This window comes from Pinus tabuliformis, chromosome 3_1, assembly GCF_031772625.1.
Source record: "Pinus tabuliformis cultivar Carrire ecotype Pingquan chromosome 3_1, CPIR1, whole genome shotgun sequence".
Taxonomy (NCBI): domain Eukaryota; kingdom Viridiplantae; phylum Streptophyta; class Pinopsida; order Pinales; family Pinaceae; genus Pinus; species Pinus tabuliformis.
Window position 1 is genome coordinate 259,521,652 of NC_142301.1, and position 23,901 is coordinate 259,545,552.

General features: G+C 41.2%; 1 protein-coding gene across 1 annotated transcript in view; it reads right to left on the reverse strand.

Moving 5' to 3' along the window:
* ECH2 (enoyl-CoA hydratase 2) overlaps positions 1-23,901 on the reverse strand; it is a 355,360-nt gene that overhangs the window by 266,772 nt on the left and 64,687 nt on the right. The window contains exon 2 of the mRNA XM_089411132.1: positions 14,031-14,165. Coding sequence (XP_089267258.1) covers positions 14,031-14,093 — 63 coding nt within the window. The 5' untranslated portion in view covers positions 14,094-14,165. The remainder of the gene's footprint in view (positions 1-14,030; positions 14,166-23,901) is intronic.

A 23,901-nucleotide genomic window follows, 5' to 3' on the forward strand; every position in this document is an offset into this window, starting at 1 on the left:
TTAGTGAAGGCCTTGCTATGTAACAATGTTGGTTGATATGATGTTATACATATGGGTTACCAATCCGATTATTCTTATGAGAAATTCTTCAGATTGAGAATGACCAAGTACCATTATGAATACCTCCCTAGTTAAGAGGGAGTGTTGAAAAGTGTAACTAAGTTCGGTCTTCATAATGACATGTGTAATAGTGAATTTTATGTAATTGATGTAAAGAAGAAACATAAAATGATTATATGCTTGACTCATGGGTTTCATGAGCAAGGATTTTATTTTTAGATGGCTCCCATTGTGAGCCTTTATGATTTGTCATCTAGTCATAAAAGTGAAAGAGAGTCAAAGTCATGTATGAAGAACCATTCTTGGGCATATTACTAATGTATATGAGTCTATAGAATTATCAAGAAGCCCTCCAAAGACAAGCACAAGTTCTCTTGAAGTCGGCCTCAAGATGAAGTAGAAGACTCATGTCAGCTCAACTAAATAGAGACAATTGTTCAGATGATTAATGTCGATTTATTTATGACGGACAGACTACCATATATAGGGACCTCGGCCTATTCCACAGAGACAGAAATTTGGATATCTCTCTGAGATTTCAGGTGGACAGTTGCAGTGATAAGTTCGGATGTAAAATCGCAAAAAGAACTCGGATAGGTGATGAAGGAACATCGAAGAATTTTAAGGGCTAATAACAGGAATAGTAGTTCGGATTTCAAAGAGAAAGTCTCAGTGCTACAGCTGAAGAATCCACAGTTCGGTGCTATAGTTCAAGGTCTCAGTGCAATCTCTGGTTTTGGTGTCACCACAGTAAGATGGATTCAATGCCATCTCAATAAGAAGGTTTTGTTGTCATCACAAAAGAAGAATCTTGCTACTACCACAGAAAGAAGATCTCAAAAAGAATGTCTCCATCTCGGTGATGACACAGTAAGATGATCTCGGTGACAATGATTAGATCTCAGTGGTGGCAATGTCTCAGTGCTAAGAAGGTTGAAGTGGAAGATGAGTCGAGAAGAGGAAAAGAGCATAAGACAGTCAAGAGAACTTGTATATTGGTCTTGGAGTGGCAACTAGGTCAATGGTCTTGGTCTTGGTATTCGTCATTTGGAGTCTCTATCATAAGAATTTGTGCAGGTTTTCCTCTCAAAGAGTGAGAGGTTTTCGCCATGGTTGATAGCCTACATTCTATGTCTCTTGTTTATTTATGTTCATGCATTGGTAGTTGTTTGATGAAGAAGAACACTAATAATCTAAGTAAAAGAAGATCTTAATCTAAAGAAGTAAAAAGTACTCACAAGCAATTACTAATTGAAGAGAAATCACCTAATACCTAATGCCCTAGATTTCTCAACAAAAACAAGCATAAGCACCTGATTGCACAATGCAAGACATATCTATAGGACTGGATGGCCTATCTTCATACACTCTCGACATATGGGCGAGGGGACATATGACTGGCTCAGGGAGTAGAGATCAACTAGCACAATATCGGCTACACTGGTGGCTCTCAGGGTTGTTGAGTGTTAGCTGAAGACAAATCCAGGAGAAAAAATTTCTCCTATGGCGTCACCCACTGGTGGTGGGTAACAGTTACTTGCCATTTTCAAGACAGATCTCGCGTCATTTCGAGAATCTTGGTTAAAGCAAACGTGATTGCCTGATTTCATTTAGTTCCCATTAGGTCCAAGTTTCCTCTTTCATGTGCAAAGAAATAAGCAGCAGACTGACCAATCTGATTAAGTCTCTGGGTATCCATAAAGATTGCATCCAAAAATCTGGATGGGGAAACCCCCCTTGCAGTGATTAGGTTCACCCTAAAGAGAAGGAGGACAAGCTAAGGTAACAGTGGTTTGTCCTCTGAGTTGCCATTGATTTGTCTCAAGAAAGACTATGCATCTCCAACAAGAAAAATCAAGTGGTAACACAGCCCATAGTTGTTTTAGATGCTAGGATAGTTGTTGGTTTGATATCAGTCAACACAACTCTATTGAGGTTTGATCTTGATTGTGGAGCCTGCATGAACAACCCATCTCTTTTGTAGTACAGCTTGAGCATATTTTGTCATATTATAGAGTTTGAAGGAAGCTTTATTCAAAAATGATGATCACTCATGTGAAAATTCTATCACTACAGCAACTGATTTATTTTTCCTACTTATTCCACAATAAGTTATTTATGAAATTACTTCAATAAACATTAAAATAAATAGTGTTGCACATATCACACCGTAATACAGAAACAAACATATGCACAAGAATCAACACATTGACACAGTTATTTTGGACAATAGTCCCAGGAAAAACCCAATCTGGTAAAACCAGAGCAGCAAGGGAAGTTTTTATTATTCAACAATTCTTCAGTACAACAGGGTGCCAAACTGGCTTACCCACAGAGAGAAAATTCTCCAGCACTTCTCCCAAATCCAGCGTCAGCTCGACTGACCTCTGCGTGACTTTCAGACCCTTTGCATCAGCCCTTGCTTGACTGCGTCAGCCCTAGGACTCTCTGCATCAGCCCTAGGCCTCTCTGCGTCACCCACACAAGCCCAGTTAATGACTGCGCAGTCTCTTGCTGCCTCTGCGTCTGCCTGAAATGCTCTCGTCTGCCTCTCCAGCCTCAGCATTGATCTCTAGTGGCTGATCCCGTCTCTCTATTCCGTACTTGCTGCCTCCTGCTTGCTCACCAAACCACTGGTTCAATTTCTCAGCTAACCTCACTCCAGAAATTGAACTAACTGGTCTCCCTCAGTGTGTTCTCCAAGTGACCCTCAAGCCTCCTCTTATACTTTTCTCATTGACAAATCAACGGCCGAGATTAAGTCCCTAATCAACAACTAAGATTAGATCTGGCTTGATCCATGACTTTTGGACCATTCTCACACAGTTTTATATTAATTCACATTAATATTTTATTTTCCCTAAGTTTAGACTTCGGGACTTCATTAAAAATATTAATTATTTTAATATCTCCCAAACTGTTTAGAATCCGCCCAAACCCTTTCTGGGTATATTGGAGATCTCATGTGCCTTAGCTTCTCCAACAATTTTGGTGGCTAGAGCACATCTGATGCTACCTCAAATCAACACTCCCTCTTAGCGAGGACTATGCTCTAGCAATACTCCTTACTGAGCATCACCCTGATCATCTGGCATCGGTCCCTATGCTAATGCTAGGCCTGCTGCCCATCATCCTCTGCACTATTGCATCCTGTACTGCTGCCCATGGCTCTGCCACTGCCACTGTTGCATCTGTACGACAACTCCCTCTGCATTTGTGTTGTTGTTGGTCCTTTCTATCAACACTGCATCCACACTACAACTCCCTCTGCATCCATGCTGCTATCACTCCCATTTCTGCTTCTAAAACGGGTTCTTCACCATCCCCATCTTTTCCCTGAAGTATTCAAACTTTGTCCTTCCAAGGCCCTTGGTGAGGATGTCTGCCACCTGTTCTCCTATAGGAGTGTAGCTCAACTGTACAGCTCCTCGTTAGACAGTCTTTGACAAAGTGACACCGGATATCAATATGCTTCGACCTATCATGAAACACGGGATTCTCAAAGAGCTTGATGCAACTCTGATTGTCGCACATGATCTTGGTCGCCTCCATATTCTTTCTGAATAGGTTCACCATCAGTTTTCTAAGCCATATGGCCTTACACGAAGTTGTGCTTGCTGCCATATAATCTACCTCAGATGAGCTCAAAGCCACGGACTTCGTTTCCTATTGCACCAGGAGGTCATTCCTGATCCAAAGTTGAAACAGTGCCCAGAGGTACTTTTCAGATCCAATAAACTTCCTGCCCAATCTGCATCAGTAAATCCACTCAAACTAATATCCTTACTTTTAGTGTACAAGAGCCCATAATCGACTGTTCCCTGTAAGTACCTGAGAACGTGTTTGGCTGCTGCCCAGTGTGCCCTCTTTGGTTCCACCATGCACTGACTAAGAGTGTTTACAGCGTAGCAAATGTCTGGTCTGGTATTGACTAGATACATCAAGGACCCTATGAGCTGCTTGTATAGGGTGGGATTGGCATCCTTGTCTTCTGATGCATCAATCTTCTTCCAGTTGGTGATCATTGGCATAGTCATAGGTCTACAGTCCTCCATCTTGAATCTTTTCAGGATTTCTATAGCATACCTCCCTTGCCCAAGGAAGATTTCTCCCTTCTACTGCCAAACTTCCAACCCTAGAAAGTAGTGCATTTGTCCCAAATCCATCATATCGAATTCTGTGGCTAGATTCTTCTTGCAGTCCTCAATGAGTTTGGATGATCCTGTCAGAAAAAGATCATCCACATACAATACTAAGATTAGTGACTCGCTCTCTACAACCAGAGAGTAGAGATTTGGATCCGCGTCACTCTTGACAAATCCCATCTTGTGCAAGTAGCCATCTATTCGACCATACCATGCCCTCGGTGCATGTTTCAACCCATACAAGGCTTTCTTCAATTTGCATACATGAGACTTTTTCTCATGTGTTTCAATGCCCTCTGGTTGTTCAATGTATAGCTCCTATGCATCTTTTTACCCTGTTCAGAAATGTTGTTTTGACATCCATCTGATGGATCCCCCATCCCATCTGGGCTACAAGAGATATCACAGTCCTAATAGATGTATACCTGGCTACCGGGGCTAACGTCTCCTCCTAGTCAATCCCTTCTTTTGGAGCATACCCCTTTGCCACAAACTTGGCCTTGTATTTCTCAACACTGTCGTCTACAGCATATTTGATCTTGTAGATCCATCTTGAACCTACCATTGATCTGTCTTGAGGCCTTGGCACCACCTCCTAGACATCGTTTATCATTATCGAGTTGTATTCCTCTACCATCGCATCTAGCCAAACCTGATGTTGAGCTGTGTTATGTACCTAGGGGATAATATGGTACCAAGGGAGGTACCCAGGTAATAATGTAATAATGGGGTGGGCATAGTAATAAATAAGGTGGTTAACCCATGTCATGTAAGGGACACAAGTAGTTAATAATAATGTAATGGGCCATGGTATTAGTTGATGGTATGAGGAAACCATGGTAATGATGCATGGTATTGTATGTATGAGGCCTATATAAAGGCTAGAGACTCCACATATGAAAATGAAGAGAAGTATTATTGTATGAACAGGCATATGGCTTGTGGAATGTTCTCCTTCCTTAAGGAGTGAATGTATGGTGTTGCCCTACCTTAAGGGTTGATCAATAAAGAATCATTTCATATCATTTCTGGGTTTCTTTGCATTATATCATATTTTCATATCAGATCTATAATATTTCTGGGTTAGATCTACAACAATTGGTATCAAAGCATTTATCTATATTTGATCTGGTTATTCTTGGGTTATTTCTATTATCATAATATCTTTGGATCAGATCTACAACAATTGGTATCAGAGCTATTTCATATTAGATCTATAGTATTCTGGGTTATATCTACAACAATTGGTATCGGAGCTACAAGTGGTATCAGAGCTATTTTATATCAGATCTATAATATCTTGGGTTAGAGCTACAACAAGCTGCCTCCTTGAAATTGGCAAGCTCTCCATCCTGAGATTCTAATGCCTGATATCTATCTAGCTATTTTCACTCCCTCTTATTGTTTCTTGGGGCACTGATGAAGTCCTCTGCATCTCGCAGAATCTGACGAAGTTCCCTGCTAGTTCTTCCTCTGTCAGCGGGTTCTTTTGTTCACTCCTCCTCCTCATCCTGAGAATCTTCCTGTTCTGAGGAAGAATTCTTTACTTCTATTAGTTGAAGAGGCTTAACCAATGGCTCCTCTTTACTTCTATTAGGTGAAGTCCTTATCGACATATTCTCCACCATTATCTAAGCGCAAAACTTTTATTTTCTTCCCAGTCAGATTCTCCACCAGAGCCTTGAACTCCTTGAATCGACAGAAAACCTCATCCTTGGTTTTCGGAAAATAAATCCAAGTTTCTTTGAGTGGTCATCAATGAAGGTAAGGAAATACTCGACACCACTGAAAGCTTTGACAGACATAGGTCCACAAATATCTGAGTGTATCAATCCTAGTACACTCTTGGCCCTGTGTTTGCTCCTAGAAAATTTTGCCTTGGCATACTTTCCTAGAGCACAACCCCTGCATACATCATCTCGTTCCATACAAAGAGCTGGAACTCCTATTACAGTGCTCCTAAGAATTCTAAGAGCTCCATAGTGCAAGTGACATTCTTCTATGCCATAATTCGTTCAAGTCCTTGTTTCCATGACTGCCTATTAGTGCCATTGGTGATTCTAGTTGTAATCTATACAACCAATTACTTTTGATCTCGATCTGCACTTTCTTTTTCCAGCTCGGGTGTTTGACATATACCTTTTCCTTGATGAAGTAGACGTCATAGCCCTTGCCTTGTAGTTGTGACACGGAAAGTAAGTTCATTGTTGATTTGGGGTAGCATCAGATGTGTTCTAGCCATAAAATTAGGTGGAAAGGTTGGGGCACATGAGATCTCCAATACCCAGAAAGGGTTTGGGCAGATTCTAAACAAAGATATTAAAATAATTAATATTTTTAATGGAGTCTCTAAGTTTAAACTTGGGGAAATTAAAATATTAATGTGGATTAATATGAAACTGTGTTAGAATGGTCCAAAAGACATGGATCAAACCAGATCTAATCTTAGCCGTTGATTAGGGACTTAATCTCGGCCATTTATATGTCAACAGGAAAAGTATAAGAGGAGGCTTGAGGGTCACTTGGAGAGTGCACCAGAGTGATCAGTCATTCTATTCTCTAGAGTGGGATTTGCTAAGAGAGATAGAATTAGTGATCGGGAGTTGTAACTGAGGGGCATTGAGTACAGAGAGATGGAGAGGCAGAGATAGTGTCGAGAGAGCAGCGCAGTAGCCAGGGAGAGTGATGCAAATCCATCCAGGGCTCACGCAGGGCCATGCAGAGGCAGTCAGAAGTTGCATAGAGCCTCATTGAGGCCATCATTGCTGACGCAGAGGGCCAGAGGGCTGACGCAGGGCCTCCTAAGGCTAACACAGACCCATCCGGGGTGACGCAAGGCCAACGTTGGGCAAAGAGGGGCTGACACAGTCTAGAGAGAGGCTGACACTGGGTTTCTGGGGCAGATTGGTGCTGAGTAGCTGCCGGAAGGATTATCCGGGGTTTCAGCCAGGAGATTTGTCAGAAACTGAGAGATACTACTGCCAAGGAAATTCTCTGTTGGGTAGGCCAATTTCGGCACCCAAATTGTACTATGATATTGCTTAATAAGAAAACCCTCAGATAGCTGCACCGATTTTCCCACATTGGGTTTTTCCGGGCACATTGGTCCAAAAAATAATGTTGTCATATGGTGTGATTGTTTCTGTTTCCTTTAGTTGTTGGGCTATAATATGTTGAGCATGCACTATTGTTTATTTTCAGTATTTACATTGTAAATAACTTGTTAAGTAACATAACATGTAGATAGGAATAAATCAGATAAAGTGCATGGAGGGTTTCTAACTAAGTAGACTTAGAAACTTCAATATGATATCAGAGAGTGATTGCACATCACAGGAGGACTAAGGACATCATCCAAGCGGAGCAATAGCAGTAGAAAACAATTTCCCTGAGGTGACAGAAGTTGTTTCTAGCAGAGAAACAACAAGGGAAGGGTGACGCAGTGCCTGCATCATCAAGGGTGAGCCGCGAAGAGGCAGCGCAGAGGCTAAGGAAGGCAAATGGAGCCTCATGCAGAGCCACATAGAAGCTAGGAGGGTTGACGCAGTTGGCTGAGGAGGTCGGGTTGCTGGTGTTGGGATTGCTCAGAGCCTAAGAGCTCTCACCTTTAGGTTGCTGGGGTTTAGAAGGTTGTGGGAATATTGCAGAGTGGAGCTGGTGAGATATTGTAGTCAGAACAGTACCTGACAGAGCAAGGCCAAGAGGAAGGAGTTGCTACCGAGGGTTTCTAGCCGAGGAACCCGGATCAGTGGTGCAATTACACAAGATGATCAAAGTAGAGGGCATCGCGACAGCGGCAGAAGGATTTCCAGGAGGGAAATCAGAACTCAGAGGGAGTCCAAAAGAGAACTTCCAGACGGGAAGTAGAGACTCGAAGGAGTCGAACAAAGAACTTCCAGGAGGGAAGTAGAAGAGCATCATGGCACTACATGGAATAAGAGACCAGGATAGACTGGACAAAGCGTCGAAAATCACAATCTGGAAGGCCAGAATCTTATCTGTACTTTACAGAAATCGTGTCAAGAACTTCGCCTTGAAGGTTATAGCTATCCCAATCAACCCCAATGATAACGACAAGTACGAGGAGGCAATGGCGAGGGCCAAGAGCATCATCCTTGATGGAGTCAAGGACCATGTAGTACCACACATTGTCGAGAAGGAAACGACATATGAGATGTGGGATGCCCTCAAGAAATTGTACCAACATACTTCTGTGCAGAGAAGAATGCTACTTGAGAATCAGTTGAGGTCGTATCAGATGAAGAAGGGAGAATCGATTGACACCTTCCTCGAAGGACTAAATGAGATCCGAGATCAGTTGACTGCTATAGAAGCCACGCAGGATTAGGAGTTGATGGTAAGGAGAACCCTGAATGTTGTCTCAGAAGACTAGGAGGTATTTGTCCAAAGTATACTAGGCAGAGGGACTCTCCCACCTTCGAACAGGATGTGGGCGGCTCTGCGCCAGGAAGAGATCAGATGGCAGTCGAAGACGGTAGCGGTAGCAAGGGGATCAAAGTCAAGCAGGAGGAGGAAGATGTTGCCCTAGCATCTAAGGGAAAGCAAGAAAAGAGGAAGAAGAAGGATTTCTCCAAGATCAAGTGCTTCCACTGTGGGGAGCTGGGTCATTATGCAGCCCAGTGTCCAAGGAAGAAGAGTAAGGGAGAGTCTTCCAAGACTAAGGCAGCGCCAGCATGGGCAGAGAAGGAAGTTTTGACAGACGATGACTGTGCCATGAGTGCACACACACCACTTGAGCGGAAGTGGGGAGACATCGAGTTGTAGTCAGGCAGACTACAGGCGATGAGGGGCAGGATCCTCGAGGTACCCAACCTCTTGGATTAGACCTTGCTACGAGAGCCCCAAAGAGGAGTAGCAAGACTGGCTGAGTCAGGTAGAGACGGATGCGGATGGAGCGATAAAGAGAGCTACAATGCAGGAGTCCTGAGACAGCGCGAGGCTAGCAGGCTGCAGTAGTGCGAGAGGCACAAGAGTGTTGCACCAGTGCAGGACGGCACAAGGAGGTCTGCAATGATGCAAGATGCAGGGAGTTGTTGCAGCAGCGCAGATGTCAGAGAGGGAGCACTTGTCAGTGGCAAAGGGAGATTCAGCATCAGGAGGGTCTCTAACCCAACAGGGAGGTCAGAGTTGGGAGATTAGTCACTTACTTCTTAGTAACTGAGTTGCAATGCAGTAGTGGGCAGCACGATGCAGCATGATGAGAGGAGGTGCAGTGCGAATGCAGTGTTGGGAGAAAGGACCAGCAGCAGCACAGATGTAGAGGGAGTTGTCGTACAGATGCAACAGTGGCAGTGGAAAAACCATGGGTAGTAGTACAAGATACAGCAGTGCAGAGGATGGTGGGTAGCAGGCCTAGCATCAGCACAGAAACCGATGCCGGATGATCAGGGTGATACTCAATGAGGAGTATTGCTAAAGCACAGTCCTTGCTAAGAGGGAGTGTTGATTTGCGGTAGCATCGGATGTGCTCTAGCCACGAAATTTGGTGGAGAGGTAGGGGCACATGAGATCTTCAATACCCAGAAAGGGTTTGGGCAAATTCTAAACAGTTCAGGAAATATTAAAATAATTAATATTTTTAATGGAGTCCCTAAGTCTAAACTTAGGGAAATTAAAATATTAATGTGGATTAATATGAAACTGTGTTAGAATGGTCCAAAAAACATGGATCAAGCCAGATCTAATCTTAGCCGTTGATTAGGAATTTAATCTCGGTCGTTGATATGTCAACAGGAAAAGTATAAGAGGGGGCTTAAAGGTCACTTGGAGAGTACACCAGAGTGATCAGTCATTCTATTCTCTAGAGCGGGGTTTGCTAAGAGAGATAGAATTAGTGATTGGGAGTTGCAATTGAGGGCAATGTTGCAGAAAGCGTCCCCCCCCCCCCCCCCGATTCTAAGGCCCGAAGCGTGTCCCGTGCGGATTCGCCCAGGAATCGTCCTCGAAAGCGCGATTCCAAAATTCGGAAGCGCGCTTCCCCCTGTTTTGGACGCTTCCTGGAAATTTCTGAAGCTTTCCTCCGAAGCGCGCTTCGTACGCGCTTCGGCCGTACGAAGCGTGGTGCTTCGAAAGGCGAAGTGTACGCTTCCCATACGATTCCGTACGATTCCCGTGGGTCCACCTTGGGTCAGGACAAGGAATGAAAGCGAAAAAAATATTAAAAAATATAAGGATAGCAAATGCTCCCTGGTGGTAATGTTAAATTCTTAAAGTAAAAGTGACATTCTCCTTTATTTTTCATTTTCATCCTTTTACTTAAATTTTTAACATTACCATGAAATGACTCAGGACGTTTGAGAGTGGTTCCAGCCTCATTGGACTTCATATGGAGAAAATAAAATTTCATATCCTATTCAAAATTCAGCAGACTTAACAGTTTTCAAGAATTCAGGGTCAATGGGATTGTGGCATTTCATTAGATTATATCAAGTATGAAGGTATGCGATTAGCATTTAATCAAGAGCACCAAGCCCTATATGTACCCTAGTGTTGGTGGTGTTAATTTTTGAACTCCTTTGTCACGCCCTTAGCAAAAAATTACCTTTCAATCAAGTCAAAATCATCAATCAAGCATGTTAAGCTTTTTCTACCATATTTTAAGTCTTGAATTAGGTAGTTTGATCAAAATTGGACAATGTTGACTAATATCCCTAGACAATCGAGGTAGATGCAAAGGCTAGAAAATCTAGATTCTAGATGGTTGATGCATCTAAATGGTTGATGCTTGAATAATTAATCATTAATGTACAATGGATGCTATATATGTCTTGATTTATGCAAAAATATGCATGTTTTCATGTCTTCTACAACTAATTTGGTATTTGGGATGTTTGTTTTGAGTATAAATGCAAAAAAATATAAAATATATATATATATAGCAGACGCTTCGCTTCCTAGATTTTTGGAAAATGATGCTTCCGCATCCTCGCTTCCAAAAAACGTCCCCGCTTCGTGCAACATTGGTGGAGGGGCATTGAGTACAAAGAGACAGAGAGGCAGAGATAGTGTTGAGAGAGTAGCGCAGCAGCCGGGGTGAGTAACGCAGAGCCAGCCAAGGCTCACGCAGGGCCATGCAGAGGCAGTCAGACGCCGCGCAGAGCCTCACAGAGGCCAGCGTTGCTGACACAGAGGGCCAGAGGGTTGACGCAGGGCCTCCTAAGGCTGATGCAGACCCATATGGGGTGACCCAAGGCCAGCGCTGGGCAGAGAGGGGCTAACGCTAGGGTTTTCGGGGCAAATTGGTGCTGAGTAGCTACCAGAAGGATTATCTGGGGTTTCAGCCAGGAGATTTGTCAAAAAATGAGGTATTACTACCAAGGAAATTCTTTGTTGGGTAGGCCAGTTTCGGCACCCAAATTGTACTCTGATATTGCTTAATAAGAAAACCCTCAGATAGTTGCACCGGTTTTCCCACATTGGGTTTTTCCGGGCACATTTATCCAATAAATAATGGTGTCATATGGTGTGATTGTTTCTGTTTCCTTTAGTTGTTGATTTATAATATGTTGAGCATGCACTAGTGTTTATTTTCAGTGTTTACATTGTAAATAACTTGTTAAGTAACATAACAAGTAGGTAGGAATAAATCAGATAAAGTGCATCGAGGGTTTCTAACTAAGTAGACTTAGAAACTTCAACATTCATCCCCAATCCTGGTACATGCAGCACATTTGTAACATGGAACCATTCTCCTGATTCTGTCTGAAAGACTATGGTACCCTTCCTTACTAGAGTACACTTTGCCTTATTCCCCATGGTGATCTAAAAGTTCATCTTCTCTTCTCGATATTCTGAGAAGCACTCCTTGATTCCCGTCATATGCCACGAGGCTCCACTATCTATATACCATACTTTTGATGATGCAACACTAGTCATACACGCCACTTCTTCTTCCAGCCTGGAAGCTAACATAGAGAAATCGAAATCTCTTTCTCTTGTGCAATCTTCTGAAAATTTGTGTGAGTTCCCTGACGTGGATGTCTCTGCATTGTGGTCTCGACCTTCTTGTCTCTAATTACTTCCTCTGATACCATGTGAAAATTCTATCACTGCAGCAACTGATTTATTTTTCCTACTTATTCCACAATAAGTTATTTATGAAATTACTTCAATAAACATTAAAATAAATACTGTTGCAGATATCACACCATAATACAGAAACAAACATATGCACAAGAATCAACACATTGACACAGTTATTTTGGACAACATTCCCCGAAATAACCCAATGTGGGAAAACCGGTGCAGCAAGGGAGGTTTTTATTATTCAACAATTCTTCGGTACAACAGGGTGCCAAACTGGCTTACCCACATAGAAAAAATTCTCCAACACTTCTGCCAAATCCAACATCAGCCCAGCTAACCTCTGCGTGGCTTTCAAACCCTCTGCGTCAGCCATGGGCCTCTCTGTGTCACCATGCAGGCCAAGTTAATGACTGTGCAGTCTCCTGCTGCCTCTACGTCTGCCTCACCGTTGATCTCTGGTAGCTGATCCCGTCTCTCTGTTCCGTACTTGCTGCCTCCTGATTGCTCACCAAACCAATGGTTCAATTTCTCAGCTAACCCACTCCAGAAATTAAACTGACTAGTCTCCCTCAGTGTGGTCTCCAAGTGACCCTCAAGCCTCCTCTTATACTTTTTTCGTTGACAAATCAATAGTCGAAATTAAGTCCCTAATCAACGGCGAAGATTAGATCTGGCTTGATCCATGACTTTTGGACCATTCTAACACAATTTTATATTAATTCACATTAATATTTTATTTTCCCTAAGTTTAGACTTAGGAACTTCATTAAAAATATTAATTATTTTAATATCTCCCAAACTGTTTAGAATCTGCCCAAACCCTTTCTGGGTATTGGAGATCTCATGTGCCTTAGCCTCTCCACCAATTTTTGTGGCTAGAGCACATCCGATGCTACCTCAAATCAACAACTCACCTGACACCTACAATGTACTCTTACATATATTTAATGGAAGATAGGGTGTACATGTGCAATTGTGGCAATTTCTTTTGTACTTGCATTCTTCTTTCTTGTGTGTGGGTATTGCCATTGCTGTCAAAGTGTGCTCATTCCTCTCTGCTGAAAGGAAATTGTGCCCAATTTCTGCTCATCAGTTTAATTTGACAATGGGAAGGAACAAACAGAACAACTTGCAGATTTTAACCATTTCGTCATTTGCAAAAGCCGTAATATACCAGCAAATGAGCATGCAAAGTCTGCTGAAGCCAGATAGTGACCCCAAAATGTGTCCAAAAGTATTTGAATGTTAAAAAATTTAAAATATTAATGAATAAATAAATGAAAGATGAAAGAGAGGAACAAATGGAAAATCAAGATACTGAAGCAGAATGAGAAAAGGGAGGATGATGAAGAAATGTGAAGACAAAAAGGAAGCAAAAAGGAGGGAGGCACAGGAAAATGTACATACTAGTTTGCATAGAAAGAGAGGCATGGAAGAAGAAACCTGAAAAAAAGTGTTTGTTGTTATGGTTACTTTTTAATCTGTTGTATGAGGTCTGAAGTTTTAACAATAATGGCTATGAATATTTTCCTGAAAAAGAAACAGAAGTTTCATTCTTTTGTGGTAGCTTTTGAATGCTGATTTTATTTAGATTCTTTGTTTTTATTTGCTTTGAAACAATGCACTAAGATGGTTGTCAAGTTGAAATAAGTTGATATGAATGCAATTTCATCATTGATTGATGAATCCAACAACTAAAAAGAAACAATTCAGATTCAATGTTAGATACCAAGAAAATGCAAGCTATATCAAAAATAGGAGTAATGTCTAAGAAATGACCTCAGGCAGCTGCTTCTGTGCTAGAACCATTTCTGGCTCAATTCGAGGAATAGAGCTCGTCATGATGAGTCTGTTATTATGCAACTGAAAATAATATGGAAGCCTCTATGCTCACTGATTTGGATTAACTCTTTCCTGAAGGCAAAGCCAAAAATATAAGACAAAATCCAAACACTTGTATTAGCTGCACACAAATGCAAGCAGAACAATGCAAGAAGTACTATGAAACCAAGCAGTGAGACTTCAATAAAACACATACATTTGTTCCCATAAGACATTAGCAAAATGGGAAAAAAGAGAGCTGAAATGAGAACTATGTTAGCCCCTCAGACTTCCACACTCAAATTACGAGCATAAAAAGCTTCAGTGGTTACTGTGTAATGCATAACTACTCAACCAACTAATGGTATGCTGTCATCAAGTCATGTCTTGTCTTCATATTGGATGATCCTGCACCACCAGGGAAATATATATGGCCAGCACATACCTCCCAATGGAAACCCTAAGGGCAGCAATAGCACCATAGGTTCTTAGTATCCTGCTATGGGACAAAACCTAGACTAGGTGATTCCATGTGACTACACCGGTGCCTCAAAACCCTTAGACAGGTAGCAAGAAATTAGAATAAACAGGGTTCTACACAGTGGGCATGGCACCTCTCTTAATCTAGTTAGAATTTCCCATCACCCCTTGTGGTATGCCCAGATAATTAAATATAATAAACCGTATGGAAACACATATCAGATCCAATGTTTTTAAAACCGGAACCGGTGACCGGACCGGTCCACCTAATGAACCGGTTTACCGACCGGAACCGGTCTAACCGGACTGGTTTGGTCTAAACAAACCGGTTTTAAAAGAATACATTAAATAATTAATTTTTAATGAAACACAGCTATTTTTAAGATGTAAAACCATGATTCCAAGCCAATAGAGACAAAATATGCAAAGTTTGCTCATTATATACCATGTAAAGGTGAATATATCAAAATGGCACCGAGTGCAATACATATCATCGACAAAATAGCAAAATACATAAGGAATGAGGCTCTAAATGGCCTATAAAGTCCAAAAACAATGCTGCAAGCTATGAGGCCATTGGCCTACTACAAGTCTACGGTGTACACATGATCAATCATCAAGTTCATCACCACTACTAGACACAGGATCATCATCAGGAGCTACATAGACATCATCTAGTTCAGAGTCTGAGGATGCCTCAGCCTGATCTACAACCTCAGTATCAATGCCACCAATGACAATAGAAGTGGACCTAATGGAAGCACGAGTTTGTCGACCTACATGACTAGTGCCTTCCATTAGTTCTTTGCCTTTCCTTGATGCCACTACTGATCCTGGTTCTGATGCCACCACATAATCTGCTTCATCCCCTGCTAAAGCCATGTCGATATCAAAATCATCCTCAAACACAGGTTCTTCAGTCTCCTCCACCCATTCTGATGTTGGATCAATATCGTCCAACACAATGGGATCTAGATCAGGAGTTTTGCTCATCATTTGGAGCTCCGATTGCATTTATTGTTTACCCCCAAACCATGAAATCCTGAAAACCATTAAATCTGCTGAATTTTGAGTGAAATCTAAAATTCTAGTTTCTCCATATGAAATCCAATGAAGTCGAAACCACTCTCAAACATCCTGAGTCATTTCATGGTAATGTTAAAAATTTAAGTAAAAGTGACTAATTTTCATTTTCATCCTTTTACTTTAAGAATTTAACATTACCATTAATTTCCAACATTGTTAGGGTTGAAACACCCTTAGTTTCCCCCCAAAACCCCTAAAACACAGTAAAAAATATGCTTTTTTAACTTTACGGTAGGTGTGCCTAAAACCGGCCGGTTTGATACAAACCGACTGGTTCCGTCCTAAACCGACCGGTTTTCACCGGTTAGGGCAAAAAAACGGCGAAATGGCCTTTCCAACCCTGTTTTTTGGCCGGTTTAGACCGGCGGCCTTGCTAACCGGCCAGTTAGACCGGTAACCGGTTTTTAAAAATGGTTTTGAAAACACTGATCTGATCATAGTTTAATAAACACAAGTACATGTAGGTAGCTACCAACTTCCAACAACTAAGTGCCCAAGCAACCATTATAGATCCCCACTATGATTAATCCACATCCATAACACCTTCCAACTCAATAAATCAAATGCCAACAAATAACTATAAAAAGCATGGTGATAAAATATGCATGATAAAAGCACAGAACCACATGAATAATCATGGTACCAAAGTCAATGCCATATTAAATTAAGTGCATCATCATGCTACCAGCCATGATTAAGACAATGAAGATAAATATAAAATGAACCATAATAAATGGACAAGAAGTCTTTGAGCAAGAGATGTCATTTGCAGCCTACATAAGTGGTAAAACTTTGGATTGCAGCGGAGACAATCATTATGTGTTCTTCCAAGTCATTGTTCCATATAACAACTGTGTTAATAAATGTCACATGCCCACTTTACTAGATTCCTAATGCACTAGGCCACAGTCTGAACTTTCACCAGGCCATAGTTCTAAAGAAATCATACGGTTGTATTTAAAAACTATGCAGTAGCTACAATGCAATACTCTATTGAGCTGTGCCAAGAAAAAAACAATAATGAAGATCAGAGGCAACAACTTGCAGAAAATTATAAACTGCTGCCCTCCAATTGCATTGCATCAATGCATCATCCTTAGCTTTGTTGTTCTAATCCTAAAATGCCAACCACCCTCTTCTAGAACGTAGAGACTGCCCAGAAATACAAAATTGTGGCAGTCAGAATAGGATTGCTCTCTATGGGTAAAATTCTATCAGGAACTCCTCATCCTCTAAATTTTTCATCATAAATGTAGCACAGAAATAAAGTTGGAGAGTGCCCTACTCTATAATACATGCATTAGAATATATATAAATTCATATCTCTTGGAAGCTAGGTGATTGGAGTTACAAGACCTATACATCATATCATACGGCTTTAAGGGTCAATACATGAATTTTTCCCCTTCCCCTTTCCGCAATTATTCATCACATCACTTACCTTTTACTTAGGGACCTGGGAAATACACTTTGTCCGAGGACTTGACACATGTATAAGGGTTGATGTTGTTCCCCCATGGTAAAACTTCGGCAAATTCTAAAATTTACCTTTGTTATGTTGTGTTACAAGAAATCACAAACAATATAGCACCTTATGGCTCACCAAGAGGTTGGATCCACTGCTACAAGTGGGCACCTTGCATTAGGATCTGCAATGTTGCCTTGGGATCTGTATACTTCTATTTGGCCATATTGACCAACATCAGAATCCATGTACTACATTAGGAAACATGTCACTACACTGGGATTCGTGACAATGCTTTGGGCAATGACAGGGATACCACAACTACCACATGGACCACTCAAGGATGGCACCCTTACCTAGTTGGATGCCTTACTCATGCATATGCATGATTATTCCATCTAGGACCACACATGGGAGGTTATTTGAGGTGGTGGAGGGTTTCTAGGAGGTGGTTACACATGATCGCAGGATGTTACAACAATTGAAGGTGATGTGGAATTGACCACATTATTTATTTTGAGAAGCACCCTAGCTAAGGAGAAACATGTGACACCTTACATTGGATGCTCAACTTGGACGTCCCACACATGCGGCACAAAGTCATGTTTGTGGGAGGATCTTACACATTAAGATGACTTCTTCCTTGCTTTTGGGAGTTAGCTGGAGGAGCACTATTGACCACTAAAGTTGCATTTGAAGATTTTTGAAGACTCCATGCCCGAAAGGATATTTCAAAGCATTCCAGCATTTTCAGATCATTCAGAGTTCCAGATTTCATCGGGGCTTGTAAGCCCCTTTCTTCTCTTTTTCTTCATTTCTTCTCTCTTTTAAACCTTCTCATCTATCAAGCTTTTCTCTCATAACCACTTTTCTCTCCTCCTCATTCTCAAGGATTCCTCTTGAAGACCAAGAAGTCAAGCCATCAAGATCGTATCTCCTTGAGGAAAGCGAGTTCTTTCATTAGGGAAGTCCTCATTGTATTTTCGTAATAAACATTGTACCTCTTTTCTTTTGTTTTTTCATTGAGCTTTCTTGAGGAAGAGTATTTGCTCTTTGAAGCTATTTTTAAACTCTCCTCAAGGCCTAGGTCCATGTTTCTCTATTAGATGGCTTCATATGAAATAATAAAGTAAAAGTTTCTTTGAGGGAGCTTGGGGATCATCCCACTCCTCTCCATTGAGAGAGGACTCCTTTGCATGGTGTTTGATTTGAGTTTTATTTCTTTTCTTTCAACTGGATCTAATTTGTTTAGCTTCTAGCATTCCCATTCTCATTTTCAGATGCTCATGTTCTCAAGGATTTAATTTAACTACAAGTTTCATCTCATACATTGCTAGCTAACTCACTTTCATACAATCCAATTTTCATGTCATCTTAACTTGGTTTTCATGCAATTCCTGTTAATTTCATATTGATTTAGTTTCATGCAACAATTGTAAATCTTTGCGTCATTTCATTTAACATTTAGTTTTCACTTTCACTTGTACATGCCTTTACATTTGGATTACATTCACATGCAAGTGATATCTAACTTAGCTAGTTTAATTTATTGAAGCAACAATCTAATTTCCTTCACAACTTCCCTCATTTTAACTTAATTGTAATTTGCTTTTCCATTTTGAGTGTCAATCTCCAATTGCAATTTAGCATTTCTCACTTGTACTTTGCATTTCATGATTAACATCAACCTCCAAGCATAAGTTTGGTTGATAGACATTTAGGAAATCTTCTTGGATCTTCCCAAATCTGACTTTGGAGAAAAGGTTAAACACATGACCACACAGTTCTCTTGAGGCCGAGTCCCTTGTGGGAACGATGGCATGTGGGTTGACTTGAAGGATTAAGTGGGTATTTGCTAATGAGGTTATGCCTCTCCACTTAAAGCCTCTTCCAATCACCTCAACCCTTACCAGGTTGAAGGATTTGCAAAGTAACACCTCGAGATAGGCACTTAACTAAAATCAACCAAGAACACCATAGCACACAACCACCTTACAACTTTGAATGGTTTTGCATGCATTTGGAGCTTGGATCTTGTTGAACATTTCATTATTTTGGCTCTTTCTCAAATACATGCAATATATTTTGAAAGCACTTACATCTCTTTCATTTGCAAGTACTTTAATTTTCATTCTTGTACCTTGCTCATGCTCATGCGGATTAAGCTTAAAGATTTATTGATGTTATATCATTGTTGTATGTGAGCATATTTCCTCTTTTCAAGTACAAGCAATATCTTACTTGCAAGCATTATTTCCCATAGTACTTTCCTTTCAAAGTTGTACCCTGTATTGTAGTTTTGATTTAATTTATTAATGTTTGTCTTGCAGCTTCTCATTTCATTGAACTTGTTGTATCTTGAAAGCATTATTTTATAACAAGTTTTTACTATCCTTGAGCATATTTCACTTCTTTCAAGATTATATCATTTGGCACTGGTCTACTTACATTTGCCTTCCAAGATACATTGTTGAGTCATATTGATCTATTTACATTTTAATGTTGATTACATGCTCATGATCATTTGTACTTGTTGAGTCTTTACTTATTGCTTCAAGCTACATTTCTAAGTCATTGAATGGTTGATGCTCTAATTGATCTACTAATCATCTCCTAGAACTTGTCAATTTAACAAGCCTTCTTTAGCATCTTCCTTAGGGTCCAGCCCCCTTGGTTTTAGCTAGGAAAGAGTTGGGATTAGGGGACAGCCCCTTCTATGAGCTTTGCCACCAAGGCCACACCTAGTGGAGTTAAGGATTTTTCCCACATTAACTTATGTGTGTACTCAAGGCGACAACAAGTACCATAGTCCTTGGGCCCTATTACCGCAAAATCTTCCAGGCCAAGTGCAAAGCCCCACTAGGCATAACCAAACCTTGTGGCAACAAGAAATTGACCACAATCACCCCAACAACCTTTTTCCAGTTATTTAGTTGTAATTGAACAACAAGGGAGACTTCCCTATATACAAATCACCTAAGGATATTCAATAAGAAGGGTTCAAGATGGTGGATGAGGTCTAGTGATTGGGATAGGGTACTGGTAAAGCCTAGAGGGCTAAGATAATCTTTACCAAAGTGCAAGCACTCCATTGTTGCACCAACTATGTAAATTAGAGGGCTTGTTATAAGTTAAGGTGTGATAGATGTTCAATGATAAGGCATACAATTTCGTATAACAGCTAGAAGAAATATTTTTACAATGATAAATCAACAAAGGATCAAGAATATCAATTAGATATGCAAGGTTTTGGGTTGACAATTGAGTTTTTATGGCTGAAACATGCATAAAACAGCAATCTAATGATGATGTCAACCTTAGAATTATTGTTTATAGTGCAATAAATGATAGATTTTATTTTTTAATCAAAAATTTATAAAATCCCTATGAAAAGGTGTTAAAATTGGCAACTAGGGCCAAACTCCATGTGGGTCATCTTATTAATGGCAGCTGATATTTTTTGTTGGATCCCTCTCATCGAGAGGTGTAGGATTGATCTAAAGCTAATCTGATTCCAATAAGTATTCATGGAGATATGAATTTATTTGTGTTATGGGACAATCCGTCAAGGTCGGCCAGCAACCAAATAAACCCCACTTGTGCTCAATGTTTTAGTATAAATAGAGGTGACCTTCAAGTCATTTCAACACACACTTGGGATCTCTTCCTTTCTACTTGTCTTTGGGATTTAGTAGGAGGAGAGATCCTAAGGGATAACGCTGCTCTAATCTAAAGGGAGTGCCCTAGACTCTACGCTGCCCTAATGAAGAAGCCCTAGACGCAGGAGGAAAGGGAGATCTATCACAGTGAAGGAGGTCTAACTGCAGACCCTAATGCTGCCCTATGGAGAAGCCCTAACGCTTCCCTATGAAGAAGTAATAATATGCAGCCATGGAGGGTCTAAGGAGAGACCTTAATACTCTGTCCAAAAGGAAGCCTATACGCTGTCCTAAGGGTGGTATGGATATACCCTAGCCATAGCAAGCCTAGAAGAGAACAGCGTGGAGTTAGGAGGCTATTTCAGGAGGCCAAGGAGCTGTTGAAGAGGGCTGCAGTCCATATCTTGAGGTTTTGGGGTAGTTAAGAGAAGGTTGAAGGGTGGAATAGGGGTTGGAACAGCCGAGCATTGCAGCCAAGGCTTTCCTCCCCTCTTAGAAAGGCAGCTGCAGTTGTGGAGGGCTATTCTGGCCACATTTTGAAGGCTGTTAGGACTGCTGTTAGAATGCCCTAACCAGTGATGCAATGCAGCAAACAGAGAAGCCTCAAAACAGTGAATTGAAGCAGCATGATGATGATACATTGAAGCAGCATGATGATGGAAGTAGCAATGATGATGATACATTGAAGCAGCATGATGATGGAAGCAGCAATGATGATGATATTTTGCAGCAGCATGTTGATGAATGCTGCAGCATGATGGGTATAGTGACGAAGTGTATCATAGCATAATGAGGGGCAGCACAATGGTGAGGTGCAACTGTATGATATAGCAAGTCCACGGTACTGCAAGTATAGCACATTGGTACAGCAGCATGCAAGGGACAGCAAACTAACATTGGAGCAGTGGTATGGTACTTAGCAACAAGCACACCAAGCATGTAATGGTACAGCAAGCATGCAAGGGACAGCAAGCAAGCAATGGGACAAAAAACATGGACAACATGGTTCAATCATCATACGTGGGACAGCAGTACAGCATTAGGTGCAGCAGTCATGAGGTCCAGCATTGTGATGATGGGTGCAGCATGATGATAGGTGAAGGAGTCACCTTGGAGAATTAGTTGAAGCAACATGTCTTCAACTGATCTCATTTATCATCTTCTTAGAGATGATCTATGCTCTCATCTAGATAAGTCAAATTGTTGACTTCAGTTGTAAATTTACTATCTCTCTGTCTCTGTTGAACTATTGAAGAACATATAAGAAGAATTGATCAAGGGTTTCCCCACATTGGGGTTTGTCCCTGGCTAGCGCCACATCTTGTGTCCTCTTGTCTTGGCTTGTCTTCTGCGATTTATATTTATGTTCTATCTGCAGTTTACTTTAATGCTGATGTGATTTCTAATCTGGAAAAGATATTGAGCTATCTGTAAAAATTGAAATAAAATGCTCTAGCATAGAACATACCAAAACTAAAATGGTATCAGAGGTGAGATGAAGACAAATCCCAAGCAAGAGTGAAAGAGCAATCACCGAAGACAGTTCGGAAAAGACAAAAGGATCAATGGATTCCTCATCCCTCTTCTAATTCATCAAGGGTGAAGTCGAAGCAGAGAAAATTATCAAAATGGCGCAGCGGAAATTTCTGATGGCCTACCTGAAGATCACTTCTATGGGAAGTCTGGATCTAAGGGTGGAAGGAAAGGCAGTTCGGCCATTATGCGAAGGAGTGTCCGACTGGCAAGGACACATCACTTGATGATGATAACAATCATTCCAGGGACATCTTCAATGATCAGAGGAATGACAGGTAATGCAGGTCATCAAGGACACTGCCGACTCTTCAGAGAAAGCAAGGAACCCCAGGTATGAAGAATTAAATGTTGTTTTTGATAAGATAAAGAGGTGTTATCTTGGCCCTCTCCTTCAGATTCTTTGGGAATCTGGCTTATTGATTGTAGTGCTTCAAGGCACTCCATCGGATAGAAGGGTGCTCTCTCTAATTTGGTAGAGATGGAAACGTTCGTGGAATTAAACTTGGAGCCGATGCCACCTATCTCAAAAAGGGTGTTACTCCTAAATTGAAGGAGGATAACTCAATTCATTTACAGAATCTCTTTTATGTACCTGATTGCAAGAAGTGTAGGAATTTACAGGGTAAGTTCCTCAGAAAGAACACCAAAAGGACACCGCTCACAACCAGATCACAGATCAATACACCAGTATTTTTGACGTGGTTAAAACCCTCAAAGAGGGAGACAGTCCACGGCCTGCGCCAACGTGGCTACTACAAGCAATTTATTAATCAAAGAATGAAAATTTACATAAGCTTCTCTCATGCACGGATTACCCGAACAATGACCCTCCATGCGCTTTAAATAGAACTCATGGACCAATCGGGTGTCAAGCCACGGATCAAGTGTCGGTAATACCGAGGAGAGAGTGAACCGTCGGATCACTACATATCGTGACCGTCGGATTGTAAGTTACAAAATGTACAACGGTAAAGAAACACACTTTACCTAACTCTATACCTAACTCTATACTAGACCAAGTTGAACTTAACTATATCCTATGTGTCGGAATATCCTAACATCCCCCCTTAAGAACAACTTGGGATAGGATTGAAGGATTTACAAATATGACACAATAGGAAAAGGAAGGAGGCACTAGAGCCTATCCCCCCTTAGTGACAACTTCCTGAACTCCAAGCATATATCGAAGTTTAGTGAACTTCGCCTCTGTGAGAGCCTTTGTGAAGATGTCTGCAACCTGATCATCTGTTGAACAATATTGCACTTCAAGAACATGGTCATGAATGAGCTTTCTGATGAAGTGCATGTGTAGTTCAATGTGTTTGCTGCGCTGATGCTGGACTGGATCTTTGCATAGCTGAATGGCACTTTGATTATCACACCAAAGTGTGGTTGGATGCTTCTGCTCAAAGCCAAACTCTGATAGGATCTGACGAAGCCACAAGGCTTCCTTACTAGCTTCCACGGCACCACGATACTCTACTTCTGCTGACGAAAGAGAAATGGCAGCCTGTTTCTTACAAGCCCATGTAATAGGTCCTGAACCAAGAGTGAAGACATAACCGGCAGTAGACTTCCGATCATCAGGGTCACCAGCCCAATC